Below are 18,281 nucleotides of genomic sequence, written 5' to 3' on the forward strand. Positions count from 1 at the left end.
CCAAGGAGAGCTGTCAATTCTGTGATAATATGTACTGGCAACGCACGTTGTCATATTTGCAAAATCACTTGTGCCTGCCTATCCATAAAACTGGCGCAGCCGTAACCATCTGAGAGCTGATACTGGACCTTCAGGGTTAGAACGAGGCATCAAGAACATTCTTTTACACCTACAGACGCTCACCTCAAACTATGGAGTATCTTCTGAATACTCAAGCCTCGACACAAAGCACTCCTCCGAGCATGCGTGGTGCTCCCAGCCTCAAATGTGGACGACGAGGCAGTAAGATAGAAGCAAAACTGTGACAGGTTTAAAATACTTTAATCCAATTGACTTGGAATTTGCAGGTTTAAAGGGCGATATAATTTATTCAAACTTCCCTTCTGGGCATGTCAAACCGGTAGGTTGGTGAATGACTTCTAGCCGGCACAACAATAACCAAACTACAAAGACAAGATCGATCAGAGAGAGGAAGCGATAGAGAGATTTCAAGGACACACTTTCTCAGTTTTGATGAAGAGAACTCCAATATTGCCATTTAAAAATATGTCCTTACAACAACATAATGTAAAAAATAACGAACATCTTGTATTGGCCATTATGTTTATGTTGAAAGCAAAAGTGTGGCAACAAAAATAGTCGGCGTGCAACATATACCGCGGATGTGACCTTTGTGATATCACAAGCACATCATTGTACCTAATAAATATGTCCATTCAGTGGACAAAGATAAACGCAAAATTTCCTGAAAAAAGTCCAGTGACATCTTCAAGTCGCTACTTAACGTTTTCTCCAACTTGATATCTTATAAAGTCATGGATTTCCAACCCAGCCATCTCGAGCCAATGTTCAACTGAGATGTCTGTGTCGAGGAGGAAGGGCTGCCGCATCAGATGATCGCTCCGATCATTTGGAGGAGGATACTTCCGGACCTCATGCTCCTCCACAGTTCCACTCACTGAGTTCACATCCAGAGAATTTTCCTTGACTTTGGTCTCGTTTAAGACTTCAACTTTAAACATTAAGCAGAGGATTAACATTGACGGCAACATGCAAGATGATGCCGATTCTGATTGGTTGATTCTAACCTCTTTTTTCTCCAATCACAGCAGGTTTCATTCCCACAATATGTTGGCAAAGGTCACGACCTCTTAAGCGCACAGCGGTCGCAGAACTTTCAACTGTTTGAAATAAGTTTAAAGCTGTAATGTTAACATGACGATAACAGCAGATCGTGTTCACTGAAGTTCCACTCAACTTGAGAGCAACATAAAAAACTCAACCCATAATCCGATGGCACTTGAGGGAAAAATTTAGTCCATTATTCAACAGCACTAAGCAAAGGCTGAAAGATTTCAGAAATATAACAACAACAGTCTCATATTATTTAATATCAGTGATAAAAGTTGAACAATAACCAGAATGACCCAAAACCTCACCGTCGTGACAAGACATGGACGCGATAACAGCAAAACTCCCCAAAGTGAAACCCGGTCGTGTAGCCGAAACCAACACACTCGGATGAATGTATGATGCAATAAATCCACCAGGTGGTGCATTTAAAATACATCCTCTATTTATAACAATGTTTTCTTTCAATTTGCCTGCAATAAAACCCAGTCAAAGAGCATTCTATAGAAAATATGCTGAGCATCGAAATGTGGACATGTCAGTCAGTCACAACATTTCGTATCTCTGGCACTTCAGTCACATGCTTTATTCCTATATATGCAGAAACCGAGTGCCACAAGGTGATATCTAATTCTTACAAACGATTTGACCGATTTGTGTTTGAATATTTGACAACGATATCTTAGCTCACATAGGAAGTAGAACTATATATGCAAATGAGACTGTCATCACGATTTGAATAAACTTTAGTGAAACCAAGATTGAATGCTCACCAATTGCAAGAGCAACTTCTTCCTGCAGCGTATCGTCCTTCCCTGGGATCTTCAATCTGAGGATCTCTTCCCCCATCAAGGAGATCTAATCGAAGAGAAGGATATGATTAGAAGTGAAATGAATGCATTGACTTAAAATGGTTACGAATGGGTCACATACTTTGTCTGTGTTTTCTGTGAAGGTCTTCAATGTAGTCTCGGCTGCGTCTTTCACTATTCGTTGAAACTCTGCTGTCTTCGCAACAAAATCACTGTTGCAGTTCACCTGAAACATAAAACAAGATATTTTGCAACACGACAATGCAGTAGATCAGCCATCATTGCGCAATGCAGTATTTTGTACACATAGACAACGCTAAACCATACACTGTAGAGTACATATACATCATGTCGAATACACTAATTAAAATATTCCAATATAAATAGAGCACAGTTACCTCAACAATCGCAGCAGTTGTCTTGCTTTTTGCCACAGCAATCAATCCTTGGTCTGCTTTCTTTCCCGTCGGATCTTGCATTTTGCTCCAGCCCTTTTCCCGGGCAATTTTAATGAGGTGCACCTCCGCCTGTTAACGAAGCACACACTGTAGTTAAGGCTGCAAAAATATAGTCAGCTCTGAACTAGTTTAAACGTATTTAGACAAATCCAATGCTTGACGATCAACTTCAACTACCAACCAGTTACTTAGACATGATTGAAACCAAAGTAGTTGACTGAGCAAACACCCAGCTCACAGTAAATCACCTTGTCCATGTCGTATTCTGTTGCTTTGAGAGCTTGTCGGCAGTTTATCAGCGGGTAACCCGTCTTGTTTCTCAACTTCATCAATTTCTGCTTGTCACTGATTGGTTCTTCCTGCGGGCGTGATGTCATAAACCTCCTACATGAGTTGTTCACTCCCACACGCAGCGTCACATAAAATCGCAGCATGATTAAAGTTTCTATGTGAGAACTGGGTCAGAATGCAAAAGTATAAAACTGATATAACACTGCAGCCTAAACAATATATGAGACTATTGGCTCGACCAAATATCACTCATAAAGTGGAAAATAATAAAAAAATGTGTCAAGACAACGAGAACAAATTATTGAGACAAGAAAATGGACTTTTGGGGAAAAATCCCTTATGCAAGAAGAATCAAATGGGGTTCCATATCAATTCAACCCACAGACACTCCAAATAACATCCTTGACGACGAGCTCACTAACGTTTACGGATCTAATCTTTTAACTCTTCACCAAAACTCCATTCTGATAGGGGTCTTATTTACTTTTCAATGAAAACATAATTTGTTGGAATTGGCATTCAAACAACCAACTTTTCCTTGCCTGTCAGCGTGAAGATATATCAAAATCTTTATCCTTGGATGGAAGAGTCATAAATAAGTCAAAATGATTAAAATTTCCCCGTAAGGAGGTAACATATCCCATAGTTAGTAATAGGCGGTTAGGAGAATGGGTATTAAAAAGTCGATTTAAGTTATTCAGGGTTTAATTGAAGTTAGATTTAAGTTACTATGTTACAACATTTAAGTTAGGTTGACAAGAAACCATGAAAAATAACTTTGAATATACAATTTTTTTTGGTGAAATAGTGACAGCCTAAATAAATAATCGCTTACCAGTCTAAAGTTACCATCTCACACGAGGTTCGTCCAAATGGAATATATATATTTCAGGTCTAGTGCAAAAAATGCACAACCAGATGACGTCACAATTTGAGTAGCTAGGGTCTGGTATAAAGGCATCCTGTGATTGTTTACTTTGGCACAAAAGCCTATATTTCTATGCCACGACTTTGTGTTTGTGGTAACTATCAAAGCAAGACGCCACTTACAACATTTGAACACTGTATGGTAAAAGCTTGCTTGCCGCTACCACTTTAAGAATGGGCCACAAGCGCAAAGTCTTTGCGGCTATTAGGATATATATTCGATTATTGGTAATTTCTTTCAAGGTGTGAATTGGTCACAACTCTTTGCACAAATCACGAATTAAGAACACATCATAGCAGGTAAAGGTCACAAGGAATATTGTGAAAAATGTTTCGAGTTATCGAAGTGTGACGAAAGATCAAGGCCGACTCCTCTATTTATCTTTAAGGATTGGCCAAATTTGAATAAGAATCGAAAAAAATTTATCTGGCCCACAGCATGTTTTGGTAGGGTGTTATCTACATGATAGTTAAAAGTGTTAGCTTAGAAAATTCACTGGAGAGATTGAATAGGTGTACGCCTGAGTTGGCAGATACGTACACCCGAGATCTCGGCAAATCCTGCCAAGAAATAGTGTTCCTGTTTTCGTACGCCGGCGTAAAACCTATAAATGGCGGGTAGAAAATAGAAATAGGCCAATTAAACTTACAAATAGCCTATGTCCTACTCCCAACGACTGAGCGACGTTACATTTCAACGTTCTGCGCTTGTGGCAAGTAATTAAGTTTTTGAGCCAGCATCGCTGAAGTTTGTAATACACTGGCACGTAGAAAAATTTGTTTTTTTAATTTACCACTTTAGAATCAACTGTGTTTTGTAGAGAGTGTTCACACAAATACGGGCTACCTAAACCATAGATAGATTGTAAATTACAACATTGTGTAAAGCAATATCTGTGCTTTAACTGTATATTGCACAATAGTAACAAGCCACAGAAAGGTTACCATCAGGATAATGATGCACGGTGCGTAATGCATTGCAAGCTACTGATGCTTATACGCCACTTCATCTAATACTCAGCGCGAGTGATCAATCACACATGTGCAAGGTGCGTTAGCCAGTGGGAGTAAAAACTACAACCCGTCTTAATGAAAAAAATCGGCAAATCTAGGAAATATCTATTTAGTTTATTTATTTAGAAGAGTAATTTCTATATATATATTTATATATATATATTTCTATATATAGCTGTAGAGTAATTCCAGGAGATGTTTTTAATAAAAGGTAGCATTTTGTATTTCAAGAAATATTTTAACTCGATTTATCAGCTAATTTCATTTAGGTATTTACGTAATTTCATTTAAGTGTTCATTAAGTATACTTAAATTATGCAAACTTCTTGTCTGCATAAATGGAAAAATTTTCTTTAACAAATCCACTCTATTAATTTGTGAAGAAAGTGAAAAATAACATTTGAAATTTGTTGCGGAATAAATCAAGATCTTTCAGCAAAAAAGATTGAAAATGAGTTAACAAGGTAGAAGTTATCAAACTTTTTTAATTGTTTGACTTCGGGAAATAAGAAAAAATTAAGAAAAAATAAACTTTTTGAGGTACTACGCTAACGAAAAACTTTAGATGAGACACTTGTTGTAACGAACTATCGCAATAAACATGATGAAACCAAAATGTTGTTTATAAAATTAAATAAAAAAAAGATTAGTTGGCAGAAACAGAAACTGCAATAAATGTTTTCAATTAAGTATTTTTTTATTAACTTTTCACAAAGCTGCCAAAGTTTTTCGGTTGTACTTTGGCGCTTACGGTGACAAACAAACCATGCCAAGTTTGCCGTACGATGGCGATAAGGTATGGAATGATTTCAGCTGAGTTGCAGGCTGGCTTACTGCAAATTCTACTGCACCATAATATAGGCCTATTGGCGTTCTTATGTCGGTACTTGATTCAATTGTTTACAGGCTTTACATATATCCTGAAGCAATATTTGAATTAGTTATTGTGAAATAGATTAGCCTACTCAATAAGAAATTACCTTATCGGCGATCTGAAGCAGCAGAATGGCTGAAGATGACGATTTGAATCTCCCAAGAGCTGCCATTAACAAACTGATAAAAGAAACCTTACCGCAGGTGCGTGCAAAAATTAATGAATTTTTACTGTAATGTTTTGAACGTGCTGGTAATGATGTTTTAATACCAGCAATGCTCGACGTAATTCGTAAAGTGAAGTCCTGTGTGTATCTACTGTAACTACGCAAATTATTATTCATGGCTTATTCATTAATTGCCCATAAGGATAGAAAGCGTTGTGCACTGAACATGTTTGGTGCTCAACGTAGCTAATTGGTGCACAAAATGGGTCTGAATAGGCTACTTTGTAAGCAAAGTAATTCCCAAGCAGCACTATTTGGTGCACATCAATCTTAGAGAATTACGCTGACAGGAGCACAAAAAAACTTACATTCCATTCTGGGCTAATTGGGTCTCCTGTACTTTGCACTCTTGTATCAGGATCAGATTATTGAGGAATTATCACATCATGATTGTTTTTCTATTACCTCATCACTTCTTCCCATTCAGATCTTCCAAATCGGAGTGCAAAAGTAGTTCACAGTCGCAGGCCTCTTTTTCCACATATTCTATGTTACTGTTATTTTATAGGGAAAAATTGTTAGTTTGAAACTTTTTTGTACGGTTTCTTAGTAAGCAATTTTTACTGTAAAATGTTACAAAGTGTAATCTAAATCTAAACTGTCATAAAACGAGTCTTTTGTACTTCTGGAATAAATGGTGAGGGCTTATCAAGAATACAAAAAGTTACGACACAATTCTCGATCTTGACTTGATAGTGCATAACTAAAGGAGACCCCCTAAACTCATTAAATTTGTCTGGTAATCGATATCTAACTTTAACACTTGAACAAGGAAATTCTCAACACCTTCAATCGACATCTACGCTTTTAGTAAAACAACATCACTTTAGGTCACTTGTAGAACGTTTATTTGAGCAGACATGTGTATTTTGCTGCATTTCAAACTAAATTACGACAACAAATTGTGAGTTCTTAGAACTAAAATTGCAGTTTTGTTGAAGACGTCTTAATAGTTATTCTTGCTGTGAGATGCATTTCTTGCACTCGGTAAGTTTCCAGTCACCAGTGGTTGGGCAGTGCTGGCAAATAGTTACAATGTTATTGCCGCACAGCTGCCTAGCACATTTTCGTCGCTTCTCGAAAGATCTGGGGAGATCTTGCTTGAGGCTTTCTTGAATAAGATCCATGAATTCAGTCCAGCAATATCCAAAATGTTAGTCCAAATGGCCATCTTATAGTTGATGCATGTGTTGTGTGCTGCCTGCCCATTTGATCAAACACATCCACACCAACTTTGTTGTGGTTATAAAAATGAATAACAAGTGGTTTCTTCTTTTCTGTTGAATCTGTCACTGGAGAATCATGCATGGTGGAAATAAGATTAAGGTTTTTCTTTTGCTTACATTGGTAATTTACAAGTACAGTAACTCCTCAACTTACAAACGAGTTACGTTCCGAACGGCCGTTCTTACGTTGAACTGTTCGTAAGTTGGTGCTGTACTGCTAATTGGTGTACACTGTACAGTACTATATATGTCTACCAAACATTCGTGCATCACATACGTAACATGTTATTTAAGCTGTTTTCTTATTTTAAAGACACAAGAATAAATTAAAACACGAAAATCAAGTAGCATTTCACGCATCGTATATTCCGCTCTCGCATTATTGTTCTGATTGTCTAACCCACGAGTGCCCAACCAGTCGATCGCGGTCTACCAGTGGTCTGCGGACCGATCAAAAGTCAACCGCGAGGCCGTCAAAAAAATAAATTTTTTATATGTAACACTTTATTTTGTGACTTGGGACAACTATACACCTACCAAATAATCGAGTAACAGTTAAGAAATTTGTTTTCATTATTTAATGGTCCCTGTAGATACGAAAATTTGTGCTGTTGTTAATGGTTGCAAACATATCAGCAACACTGATACAAAGCCACAACCAGGGCAGGAAAATGTGCAGCGGCTGTGAGGGCCAAAACGGTGCATCATGTTATTACAAGTCAAAGGAAGACAAGTTTATGGCATCGGCCACAGCTACCTATAATACACAATTTAAACATATTAACTTGAAAGTGTTAGTTACATTGGTAGATAGGCAGTCAGGATGGAACAGACCTCTGTGTCTGGTATAAAGAAGAAGAAAAAAATTAAAATGAAAAGTGAAAGTTAGATCAGTGGTTGCAGTATTAGAGAAAAAAAAATTTGAAACGTGCATTTACTTTTGGCATACTCAGTTTTCTGACCAATCCACCTGTCTTTAATAACGTGTATGTGTGTATTCTTTTAAGATATTCGTCCATCCCATTGGGTGTCCTCTAGATGTCTTTCCTATATCTTCCACCTCTATCCTTGCTCTTAACTCAGAACTTCGTGCTCTGTCTCACAGTGTCTTGCTTCACACATCATTTGCCATGGGTCAAAAATAGCAAATTCTTCAACCACTTCAGTGTCACCACTAGGGCAACCAAAAGTCAATATGGTCAATTTTTTTTAACCTGCCCAGAATGTTATCAAACAAGCACAAAACAAGTTTCAGCTTTGTACGACGTGTGGTATAGAAGTTATTAGGTCAAATAAAGTCAAAATGTTACGTTAGGTCAAAATACGGTCAAATTGTTTCTTTAGGTCTTTTTTTTTAGGTCAAAATCTATTAAACTTGTAATTTTGTAACCATTTTGTAATATTATTCTTCCGTTTTTCTCTTTTCTTGTACCGCAAACAATTCCAGTCCCGCAAATTTTACTTAGAACCAAAACCACAAAGAGAGGGAAGGCTTTTCAGCGCGTTTGGTGACGTCACGATGTGACGGCATTGCATTTGAAACTGCAAGTTGTCAATCTTAATACGCAGAAACGAAAAAAAAGTCAACACTAGAAAAGCATTTTGTCATTTTTAAATGCAGCTTTAGATTAGAAAGTTGCTGTAGACAGTGTAGACTGTAGAGACTATCAGTATAGCGTTTTTCAAAATGAGGTCAAAATGTAAACGTTTTAGGTCAAAATAAGGTCAAAATTTGCAAATTTTAAGGTCAAAATTTAAACTTTTTAGGTAAAAAAACTGGTTGCCCTAGTCATCACACGACAATATTTTTATCTGCCGTGTTTTCCAGCTTGGTTCAAGTGTCATTTTCCTTCCCACACTTACGAGCATATTTAACGTCTTTCTACTATTATGGTCGTACATTATACTTGAAATTATAAATGAATGTCATAATTCGCAGGTTCGAGTTTCAAACGAAGCGAGGGAGTTGATTGTGTCCTGTTGCAATGAATTCATTCATCTAGTTTCGTCCGAAGCAAATGACATCTGCAACAAAAACACAAAGAAAACAATTATGCCAGAACATGTCCTTGAAGGTGAGTATGACGTCACAAGCAGCAATAAAAAGTGTTTATTGCATACAACTGTGAGTGTAAGCGATAGGTGTGATATGTATTGTGACTTTTTTTTAAGTATTTTGGTGAATGTTTCTAGGATTGTTGCATTATAAAAATTCATTTATAATTGGGATCAATCAGACATTGCTCAGACAGGTTTCATTGTTATTATTTCCAATTCCATTGTTCTGGATCCTACTGCTGTAATGATTTGACACACGAACAAATAACATTTAAGAGCTGTCACAAAATATGTAGCCATGCAGATATATCAAAACTTACTTCAAACTGAAACATGGGTCTGTGGCTTCTTGGTTAGACTTGTAAAGATCATCGAAAATGATTTTCATTTTTCAGCTTTAAGTGGACTTGGATTTGAATCTTATGTCCCTGAGTGTCAGGAGGTTTTAACTGAATGCAAACACGTTGCCTTGAAGAAAAGAAGAGGAAGCAGCAGACTTGAAAATCTCGGAATCCCTGAAGAGGAATTACTCCGACAGCAACAAGAGCTGTTTGCACAGGTTAGTCTGGCTTATATTTTGTTGCCATAGCAACAGATTAGGGCTGAGTAAGACATCAACTTCACGAGTTTAAAACACGTCTGATGTTTCAACACACACGTTAATTGACCAAGACCTGTACAATAGAGATTGTGGCAGATAATATCCAGTGACATATTTGCTTGTCCAGGCACGACAACAACAGCTTGAAGAAGAGCAACAGGAATGGCTCCAGCATCAGATGGAGCTTGCAAAGGAAACTTCCTCACAGCAAGAGGAGCCGTCATGAAATCTTTTAATGATCGGAGGAGTGGCAATTATCACAAACTGTTGGTCGAGGTTGCAGATGCCTGGCTTAAGGAGATCAATATGTGCTTTTATGAAGCAATTTTGTGGAATTCTTTTCATAAATACAGATTTTTTTATACCTTTCATTGTTGTGCAGTGTCTCATTTTCTGGATTAAGTACAGAAAATGATTTTTTATTGAAAACAGTTTCCACAAATTTATGTTACATTTGTACGCGCATTGTTAATACGTTGATATGCCTGCTCTGGCTCATTGCTACGGTGCAATCCGGGTGCTTGAGTCAGCCTATGAGCGCAATAAAGTGGTGGTTGGCAAAAGTCTGAAAGATGGCTTAAGCTTTAAAATTTGCAGTTGACCAGACTAGGCTTTCACACGAACGTGCCTTCCGTCTGAAATCGATATTTGGACGACAGAAAAGTCATGAAGCGTGAAGGAATAAAAGCCACCGGTCTTACGTTTATACTTTGCTATTAGTCGTGCGAAGCAAAAAATAATCTGCTTACGAACGGGAAAAACTTCAATGGCCTTTAACATGCAAGTTGTCAATAATAATTAAGTAACTTGTAAATTTGCAACACACATTACACAACTATTTCGGATATTTACCGCAGATTACTTTTACATATTTTTAACTTAAAAGACTGGAAAACCAGTTACTGAATTGAAACGTCACCACTAGCTCCACTCAAGTCCTCAGCTCCGGATTAAGAAGAGTTTTTCTTTCAGCACTACCATCTATTGGCATCGTTTTTCCTACATCACTGTCGACGTACCAGAGAAAATTTCATCTTGCAACGAGCAGTATTGTCGTCACATTTTTCAAAGATTTATTTATCATCCATCCCAACATTATCATTGGCGTGCATTCTTGCTGTACAAACTCGGGCTATTCTACAACACCTTTCCTTAGTGCTATGGCCACCAGGAACCGAGTTCTTGCCTGGGATGGGGTTTCTTTTCTCATCCACTGATGTACAGCATTGAAGCAATTTTCAATCGTCAGTTGCTTGAACACACCACCTGTTCGTCTGCTTAGTTTTTCGCTTTTTCAACTTATGTTTTATGGATTTAACTAACCATAGGTGTAGTGGCCGTGCTAGTTGTGACTAGCAATTATTAACGTTATTTTTCTTGAGCACGTGTTAAGGTTTTTCGGCTTTGTCACTTTTTCCTGTTCATTGGCACGTGTTGGTAAAAACTGGCTTGATTTTTTCGTCTCCACCGCGCGTTTGACGAAAAAGAAATGAATGACACTATTGTGCTGAAAAGCGGTAAAAACAACTGGGTTATTGTCAATTGATGATCGGTAGTTTTAAAAATTTACGGCGGTAGGTGTTTTTGCAGCCGCTACTATAGCATAATAGAAACAAAAGCTTGTGACAACCGAACCGCAACCACGTGATTCTATGTTACGACAGAAGCCTACGTGTGGAAAACATCTACATCGGAAACGATCATGCGAAAACTTCGTGATCAGAAATAGAGAAAAGACCTTACCTCAATTGAACTGGTATAAAAATTGGAAAACACACACGTGGGAATTGAGAGGCCAAAACTAGCCAAGATGGTGCAACTTTTCGAAGTCAACAACACAATGAACAGAAGAAGGATTTATGCATCACAAAGAAGTTACGTCATCATATAAATAAGCGATGAATTCCATTTTTTTAGAGAGATAGAGAGAGAGGAGAAATGAAAAGTTAATTTTATATCGTGAAACAAGTGCATTCAAAGCAAAACGTCATTACCTCGATTATATTATCGGGCGACTGGAAACTGTAAATATAAGTGGTGTTCTGTTTGCTGCTGTTGTGTTCATTTCCTTGCAGGCAAATAAATCAATAAGTAAGTGTGCGCTAAATTACATTTACAAATTGATACAAACGGAACAATCGACTTTCATGGTTAGAAGAGAGAGACTCATCAGCAAACAAAGAAGATAGCCAAATCAAAGACAGCTATCAATTGTGGCGATTGGTGGACATTGCTTAAGTCGTAATAAATCATAGTGACACCATAATTACGTCAAATACGACTAGGCAACCATCCTAAACGTCATAAGCTTACGCGCAGGGTGGAAGAAAATGGTAAAGCCACTGTGTGATAACTTTTGGATGAAACGATGAAGTAGAGTATTGGTGTTTCAAAAACTTAGATGTTTTAAGTTACAGGTAAACACACATTTTCGCTCCTTACTGTTACAGGTAAGTTAATGCAGAAAAACAAACACCAATAATGCAAAATGATTTTTAATAATCTTGAACCGTTGTTAAAATGTGCTACGTCAAGCATGAAGAACGTACGCCGCTTATCAACCAATCTAAGACAAAATAGTCTAATAGTCGCCATTTCGCTTCTTTGAAGGCTAAATGCAGGAAAATTCGCTCGCTTTTTTCTTGCCTGGCTCCCATAATGTAAAAGTTGGATGCCAACTAAATTTGTCTTTGTCTTGTCACTTGTTAGTAGGACAATACAATAGATCTCACTAAAACTGTGAAAAGGCAGGAAAATAAGGCCTAGCCTATAGCCTATATAGTTGCATTGGAAACACTGTTTTCAATTTCAGGCTTTTAGTGACCTAATACAATCTGTCAATTGTGACATGTCTGTATGTGGACAACCGAGGCTTGGCTCTAATAGACTAGTGGTCTATATAAGGTTACTCTATATTCTACAAACCTATATATGCAGAAATTACTGTCATCGCCAATGTTACGTAAAATCTCTCACTAGCCTAAATAATTAGGCTATTGTGATGCAATAAACACTGATTAAGCAGGAGATCTGTTTACTATTGCCTACTCCAGAACCATATTAGGTTATTTCAAACAAAAAACGGCTAGACCTATGTTTGTATGTCGTGAATTGATGATTGAAGATTATTGTTAACGTCTGAATGTGTTAACCCAGATCGGAAAGTTTCCTAAGTGCGCAGTGGAGTAAAGTTAACTGAGCGTATAATCCATAATGTTTCATTTTGTTGCACGAGAAATTTCTCACTTAAAAACATACTTCTCAATTTGGGTCGTAACCGGTCTGTATTTCATGGCAGGATTTGCCAAAATCTCGGGTATGCAGACCTGCTAATTCAGGTGTGCGACGGCTAGCTTAGTGTGGGTTTTTTCAACCTTTTCCCAGTGCATTTCTAGGTTAACACTTGCAACTATGGATTAATCAATCGATTGATTTCTCTTTGAGCCGAATAAATTTTTAGCGATTTTTATGGAAATTTGGCTGATAATTAATCGTTCTTGGTTAAATGAATGAAACCAGCCTTGCTCATTTGTCAGGTTTTGATGGTTCTAAACATCACAGTGTAGCTTGTTCCTATTGAAAAGTTTAATTTCAGTGTGCCAGATGAATGTGCCAATAAATTTAATGCCAAAATTTGCAACACTCCAACGTACTACTTGTAATATAGAATATAAGGCAAAACAGCAATTCTGCAGCAGAAATTTGAACCCAACTTTCTGCACCGGATTTCTCCAAACAAACTTTCCAGTAGGGTTGCTTGCAACCTTTTTTCTACTATGATTATGTCCTTACTTTATGTCTTATGCAAAACATTGTAGTAATTTGATTCGCTTTCCACTTGATAATATCCAAGGAGTTGTGACCGACTTGCACCTCAGAATAAGCCACCCATGGTCAAATATATGTACTAACAAGTTGCGTAGACTTTGCGTTTGTGGTCCCTTCTTAAACTCACAGAGGCGAGTGAATAGCTACATACTACAGTGTTGTGGGTAGCGTTTTGCTTTGGTAGGTACCACAAATGCAAAGTCGCAATGTAAGATCATTTACCATTCGAATGAATCTCTGTATGTAATTTTAGACTATTAGGTAAATCTGTGTGTAATTTTAAACTATTATTTTAAATGGCTATGGCAGATGGCTATTTATTTAACAACCTCAAGTGTGCATAAAGTTTACTTAATATTTATCTCGGTTGTGGAGCTGCCACAAAATACAGACCAGTCTGTTAATCTCTTTAGAAGTCAGAATAATGATTCAGACTTAAATACGGTACTAGTAGTAAAGGAACTTATTATGCATTATTGGATATTTACATCAGTTCTCAATAGTCGTTTTAAAGGTTTTTCCTGTTTGTGGCATACTGGTCCATGATTAGCTATAGTAAAAGAAAGTTTAGAGAAAACATAAACCTACTAAGATTTGTATTCTGGGCATTATGTTTTTTTGGCCAAAGTTAAACATAAATATACAATACGATCTCGTCGGGTATGTGCCACAATTTCCAAAATGGTTTGAAATAAAAAGCTATAGTCATCGTTCTGCCAAACATGCTCGTTTGTTTGTATTGTTCGGCGTTTGGCTTTTATCTATCTAGGAATTGACTTCCTTAGTGCTTGCACATCTGGTAACCCTGGTGCTAAAAAAGGTAAAGCAAAGATTATAATAAGATATAGAAGCAAGATATATAGATCTAAAACAAAAGTAAACATTAGCCTATATAGGCTAGGCTAGTGTATTATTATTTTTATTGATATGACTCTTTTAACACTGGAATTTAGCCTGGAGTGTAAACATGAAAATCGTAGGCTACGTAACCTTGCATGAAAGCTAGCTCCATGGCAGGAGGTAGCCGACTGCAATGCAAGTTTGAAGCAAACCCGAGATTTTTTGCCTTGATTCGTAATGATATCACACACCAACAGGCTAAATCCACTTGCCCACTTTCCGATGGAAGAAGAGCGGTTTCCAAAAAAGTCGACACTAATGTTTTACCTTTTTAATCCCAGCAGAGCAGCAGCATGTAGGTTGTAAACCTGCAGTATGGGTTGTGGAAGTAGTACTGCCTCCAAGGTTGTTGAAACCAGTCATGCTCCCCACGCCGACAAAAAGGACACCACACTACCTGCTGTTGTGGAACCAGGTGTTGGTGGTGAATGCGGACAGAGCACAGCAGGTGTCAAACAACTTGGTGAAACAACAATTTCTTCAGTGGATGCTTTTAATTGTTCACTCCCTGGCACAACTCAGCATGATCATTGGCTTGAAGGTTCAGAGAAGAAAATTGAAAAAATACGTCGAGAGATCGACCGTGCGGATGACAGATCAGATGAAAATGTCAGAAACACCAGCCCCGCATCGGAATCTTCTCAAAGTCTTACCTCAAAGACTGAAATTAATGAGTCTGATTTTGCCACCAATCATTTGAGTGACGTTGTCATTGACTCTCTGACTTCATCTCACAACTTCCCAGGGACAGGCGAAAGTCAAGAAAACAAAACAGAAGATGCTGAGAAAATCGGTCTATGTAAGAATGCAGACTCTCCGACGAATCAAGCACTTCCTTCCATTACCATTTCCCCAAGTGCTGGGAGAGATGAGGTTTCACAGACCGTTAATCAAGTTCAAGCAGAATCAACTGCAAGTTTTGATGTTCAGGCTCTTTACCAGGACAACTGGGATGATAAAAAACTTTATCGCCTAATTAAAATTGCCTGTCAGGCTACTGACTATCGTTTGCTTTGTGACGACGTTGGTTATGCCAGTGCCATGTATCTTCCTCGAAGTATGTCATTTACGAGTGAGATGAGATCATCTATGGTTGACCTGGTTGCTAAAATGCCCTCTCTTAAAAAACTTGACGTTAGTGGCAACTACGCTGGTCCCGTGGCGTGTCGTGCTTTACTCACTGCGCTTAAGAGGTATGATAGTTTGCAGCATCTTGATCTAAGTGACAATATGTGCGATTCAGACTGCACCGAATTAATCTCAAGTTATCTTGCCACAACTCACAAGTTGCAGGTGCTTAATTTATCTGGCAATTTGTTGGGGAGGGAATCACTCTCGAAAAGCATTTCTTCAGCCCTGAAAATCAATCAAAGTCTGGTTAGCCTGAGCTTAAATGCATGCGGAGCAACCAACCTGCACGGTTTGTTTGAAGGTTTAAGGTTTGCTGTGGCTTGCGGCACTTCCAAGCTTAAGGTGCTTGACGTCTCAAATAATCAGATATCAGATGGCCAGCAACTCGGAATAGATCTTTCTCTTCTGCTGGAAATTCCGTCCTGTCCAATTGAACAACTTGACATTAGCGATGTTGGCCTGACCTCTAGTGGATGGGATGCAGTGGTCGGGGCGATGATATTGAATTCGCATCTTAAGAAGTTGACTGCTGGTGGCTCGACTAATGTGGTGAGAAACGCATCTGATATCGGAAAAATAATCCTTTCCAATAGTAATCTTGTTGAACTGGACTTGGGCGGTCTCAAAATAGAAGAAACGGCAGATTCAGTTAAAGTTGAATTTAAAAAAGATGAATTTGTCTCTACCGGTCTCTGTTTGGGCAAACTTTCCTTGAATGATTGCTCCCTTTCCGATCAATTCTTCACTCAACTCGCAATCCTGGTTCCTGGGAAATTTTACAAACTGATGTCGTTGAATTTATCGTTAAACTCAGACTTGACTGAACCTGGAATGAATGCTGTCGTCCAACTTTGTACCGAGAATGAATTGAGCAGCTTGGAATCTTTAAATCTCTCTTCTCTCAACTTGGACTATCTTCCACTTTTGCTGAAGAATTCTTTTCCAAAGTTGAGTGAACTCATTTTACGCAAGACCCGAATCAGCTTAAGTTCGTTAAATGAACTGGCCGACATTCCTCAAACTCTTCAAATCCTCATCCTTGATGGAATCAAAATCAGTGGCAGTGGTGTGCTTGGGACATTGCTTCAGTCGGGATCAAAGTTCAAGTTGACAAAGCTCAGTTTGTGCAATTGTGCTTTGGTTGATTCAGATCTTCAACCTCTTTGCATCGCGTTGGCTCGACAATCTCCATCAATGGAGACATTGACTAGTCTTGATTTGAGCGTGAATCGTCTCACGAGCGCTGCTGTCACGGACATCTCAAATTCCTTGCTCTGTAGGAAGAGTCATCCCCTTGAAATGATAAACTTGTCAAATAACCTTCTTGATGACGAAGGAGCAGGCAACCTCGCCAGTGTTTGCATGTCAGCATCATGTTCATCGAATATCACTCGAGTATGCATCTCGCACAATTCACTCTCAACTTCGGGGATTCTTGCTCTGGTTGCAGCGGTCGGCACAACTGGTCGTGGTCTGCACACGCTGGATGTCAGCAACCAGAAAAAGGGAATTCAGGAGGAAGAACTCGAAAGAATTGCTGAAAAAATTGCCACATCAATAGGATTTGACGTCGACGCTCTTCTTCATGAAGTGAAACATCCTTTTCCTTCATTGCCTCCTAAATTCTCCATAAACCTGAGCAACCTCGGAGGATCTGCCGGGACTTTGACTCGCAAAATTGACTCGAGTGCAATCAAGACTGACTTTTCCAAGCTCTGTCACATGAATGCCAATTTAACAGACTACCTCCTAATTGCTGCCGGGTTAGCACGGCATCACGGAGATGGGATCGGTCCATCATTGAGTGAGAACAACGCCGTTTTCACCAACGAAGAGTGGATGACAATAACAGGGAAGGATGCTCCAGCGTGGCTAAAAGTTTCCAGCGAAAGGCGGAAGGGCGTCTACATCAACCACCTTCCCGGGACTGCCACCATCCAGCGACTCGAAGGCTTGCTGGAGATGGAGGCTGATTGTGAGATCGGCGACGTGTTCATCGTGAAGGATCCAGTCGTGAGGAAACCCACCGGTGCAGCGTGGATCTTGTTTAATGATGAAGATTCTGTAGATCGAGCTCTGGACTGGTTTGGGAAAGGAGAAGCGCAGATGTACGGGGCTCTTTTCACAGTCAGCAAGCTCCCAATTCATACGACAGATGTTGAAAAGGGCATGGATGCGATTGCAAAGCGGGAGCTCGCTCTCCGTGAGAAGCAGCGGCAGCAAGATGAAGATGCGGGTCGAAAAATGATGGATGAAAGTCAGAAACTGGCTGATGAGCGAGCCGCGTATCGTGAGGCTCATCCTGCCTACCAGAATGGTAGAATTTGGTGATTTTATGAGAAATAACGTCAACAGTCTCTGGATAAGTTAATATTTGTTGTAAGGTATTATGTCGTGTGTTTACATTGTTTTTACTTCCATGTTTTCTTCAAGTCATCTTAGAATCTCAGATACTGTGTCGTTCTGCCGACATCAAGTGGTTGTACTTTCCTTCTTGTGTCAGTATTTTGTTGTTCGTGCGCCTCAGATTTGTAGACAAAATTATTTTTATCATATATATACTTGCCAAGTATCTTAATGCTCTGTGCCTGTCTTATATTGGTGTACTTGACTTATTATGACTGCTCGTTATGTTGGTATTTATAAAGTCGGTAATAAAAGCGATGTTAGAAAATAAATCCAAAGCTTAACGGCAAAAGAAGTTTGTTAGCATGCGGCTTCAGTGGAAACCATGACAATGATGTAACAACGCGATATGATATTTAGTTTGGCAATTTGTCGCTTTTCTTTCCTGCATTCCATTT

The 18,281-nt window shown here is 38.7% G+C and overlaps 3 protein-coding genes across 3 annotated transcripts; 2 read left to right on the forward strand and 1 right to left on the reverse strand.

Moving 5' to 3' along the window:
• Positions 1-305: 305 nt before the first annotated feature.
• LOC143468527 (elongation factor Ts, mitochondrial-like) lies at positions 306-4,605 on the reverse strand. The gene is made up of 7 exons (XM_076965806.1): positions 2,650-4,605; positions 2,342-2,470; positions 2,065-2,169; positions 1,905-1,989; positions 1,440-1,604; positions 1,089-1,181; positions 306-1,012 (listed from the first exon to the last, which is right to left on the reverse strand). Exons 1-7 carry the CDS (start codon positions 2,833-2,835, stop codon positions 777-779), a joined length of 999 nt encoding a protein of 332 aa, XP_076821921.1. The 5' UTR covers positions 2,836-4,605; the 3' UTR covers positions 306-776.
• Positions 4,606-5,459: 854 nt separating this feature from the next.
• Positions 5,460-10,189, forward strand: LOC143468560 (protein Dr1-like). Its single transcript, XM_076965864.1, has 4 exons — positions 5,460-5,710; positions 8,899-9,034; positions 9,413-9,576; positions 9,746-10,189. Exons 1-4 carry the CDS (start codon positions 5,639-5,641, stop codon positions 9,842-9,844), a joined length of 471 nt encoding a protein of 156 aa, XP_076821979.1. The 5' UTR covers positions 5,460-5,638; the 3' UTR covers positions 9,845-10,189.
• Positions 10,190-11,547: 1,358 nt separating this feature from the next.
• Positions 11,548-18,155, forward strand: LOC143468479 (uncharacterized). The gene has a single exon (XM_076965727.1). The coding sequence runs from the start codon at positions 14,662-14,664 to the stop codon at positions 17,806-17,808; it is 3,147 nt and encodes a 1,048-aa protein (XP_076821842.1). The 5' UTR covers positions 11,548-14,661; the 3' UTR covers positions 17,809-18,155.
• Positions 18,156-18,281: the final 126 nt, after the last annotated feature.

This window comes from Clavelina lepadiformis, chromosome 8, assembly GCF_947623445.1.
Source record: "Clavelina lepadiformis chromosome 8, kaClaLepa1.1, whole genome shotgun sequence".
Lineage (NCBI taxonomy): Eukaryota > Metazoa > Chordata > Ascidiacea > Aplousobranchia > Clavelinidae > Clavelina > Clavelina lepadiformis.

What these genes read in the sequence shown, in the direction of transcription:
- LOC143468560 (XM_076965864.1), top strand. Translation starts at nt 5,639, where the DNA reads ATGGCTGAAGATGACGATTTGAATCTCCCAAGAGCTGCCATTAACAAA. An exon ending in TAAAAGAAACCTTACCGCAG is followed by an intron (nt 5,711 to 8,898) that starts GTGCGTGCAAAA and finishes CATAATTCGCAG; the next exon opens with GTTCGAGTTTCAAACGAAGC. An exon ending in GCCAGAACATGTCCTTGAAG is followed by an intron (nt 9,035 to 9,412) that starts GTGAGTATGACG and finishes TTCATTTTTCAG; the next exon opens with CTTTAAGTGGACTTGGATTT.
- LOC143468479 (XM_076965727.1), top strand. Translation starts at nt 14,662, where the DNA reads ATGGGTTGTGGAAGTAGTACTGCCTCCAAGGTTGTTGAAACCAGTCAT.
- LOC143468527 (XM_076965806.1), bottom strand. Translation starts at nt 2,835, where the DNA reads ATGCTGCGATTTTATGTGACGCTGCGTGTGGGAGTGAACAACTCATGT. An exon ending in TCACAGAAAACACAGACAAA is followed by an intron (nt 1,990 to 2,064) that starts GTATGTGACCCA and finishes CTCTTCGATTAG; the next exon opens with ATCTCCTTGATGGGGGAAGA. An exon ending in TGTGATTGGAGAAAAAAGAG is followed by an intron (nt 1,013 to 1,088) that starts GTTAGAATCAAC and finishes TAATGTTTAAAG; the next exon opens with TTGAAGTCTTAAACGAGACC.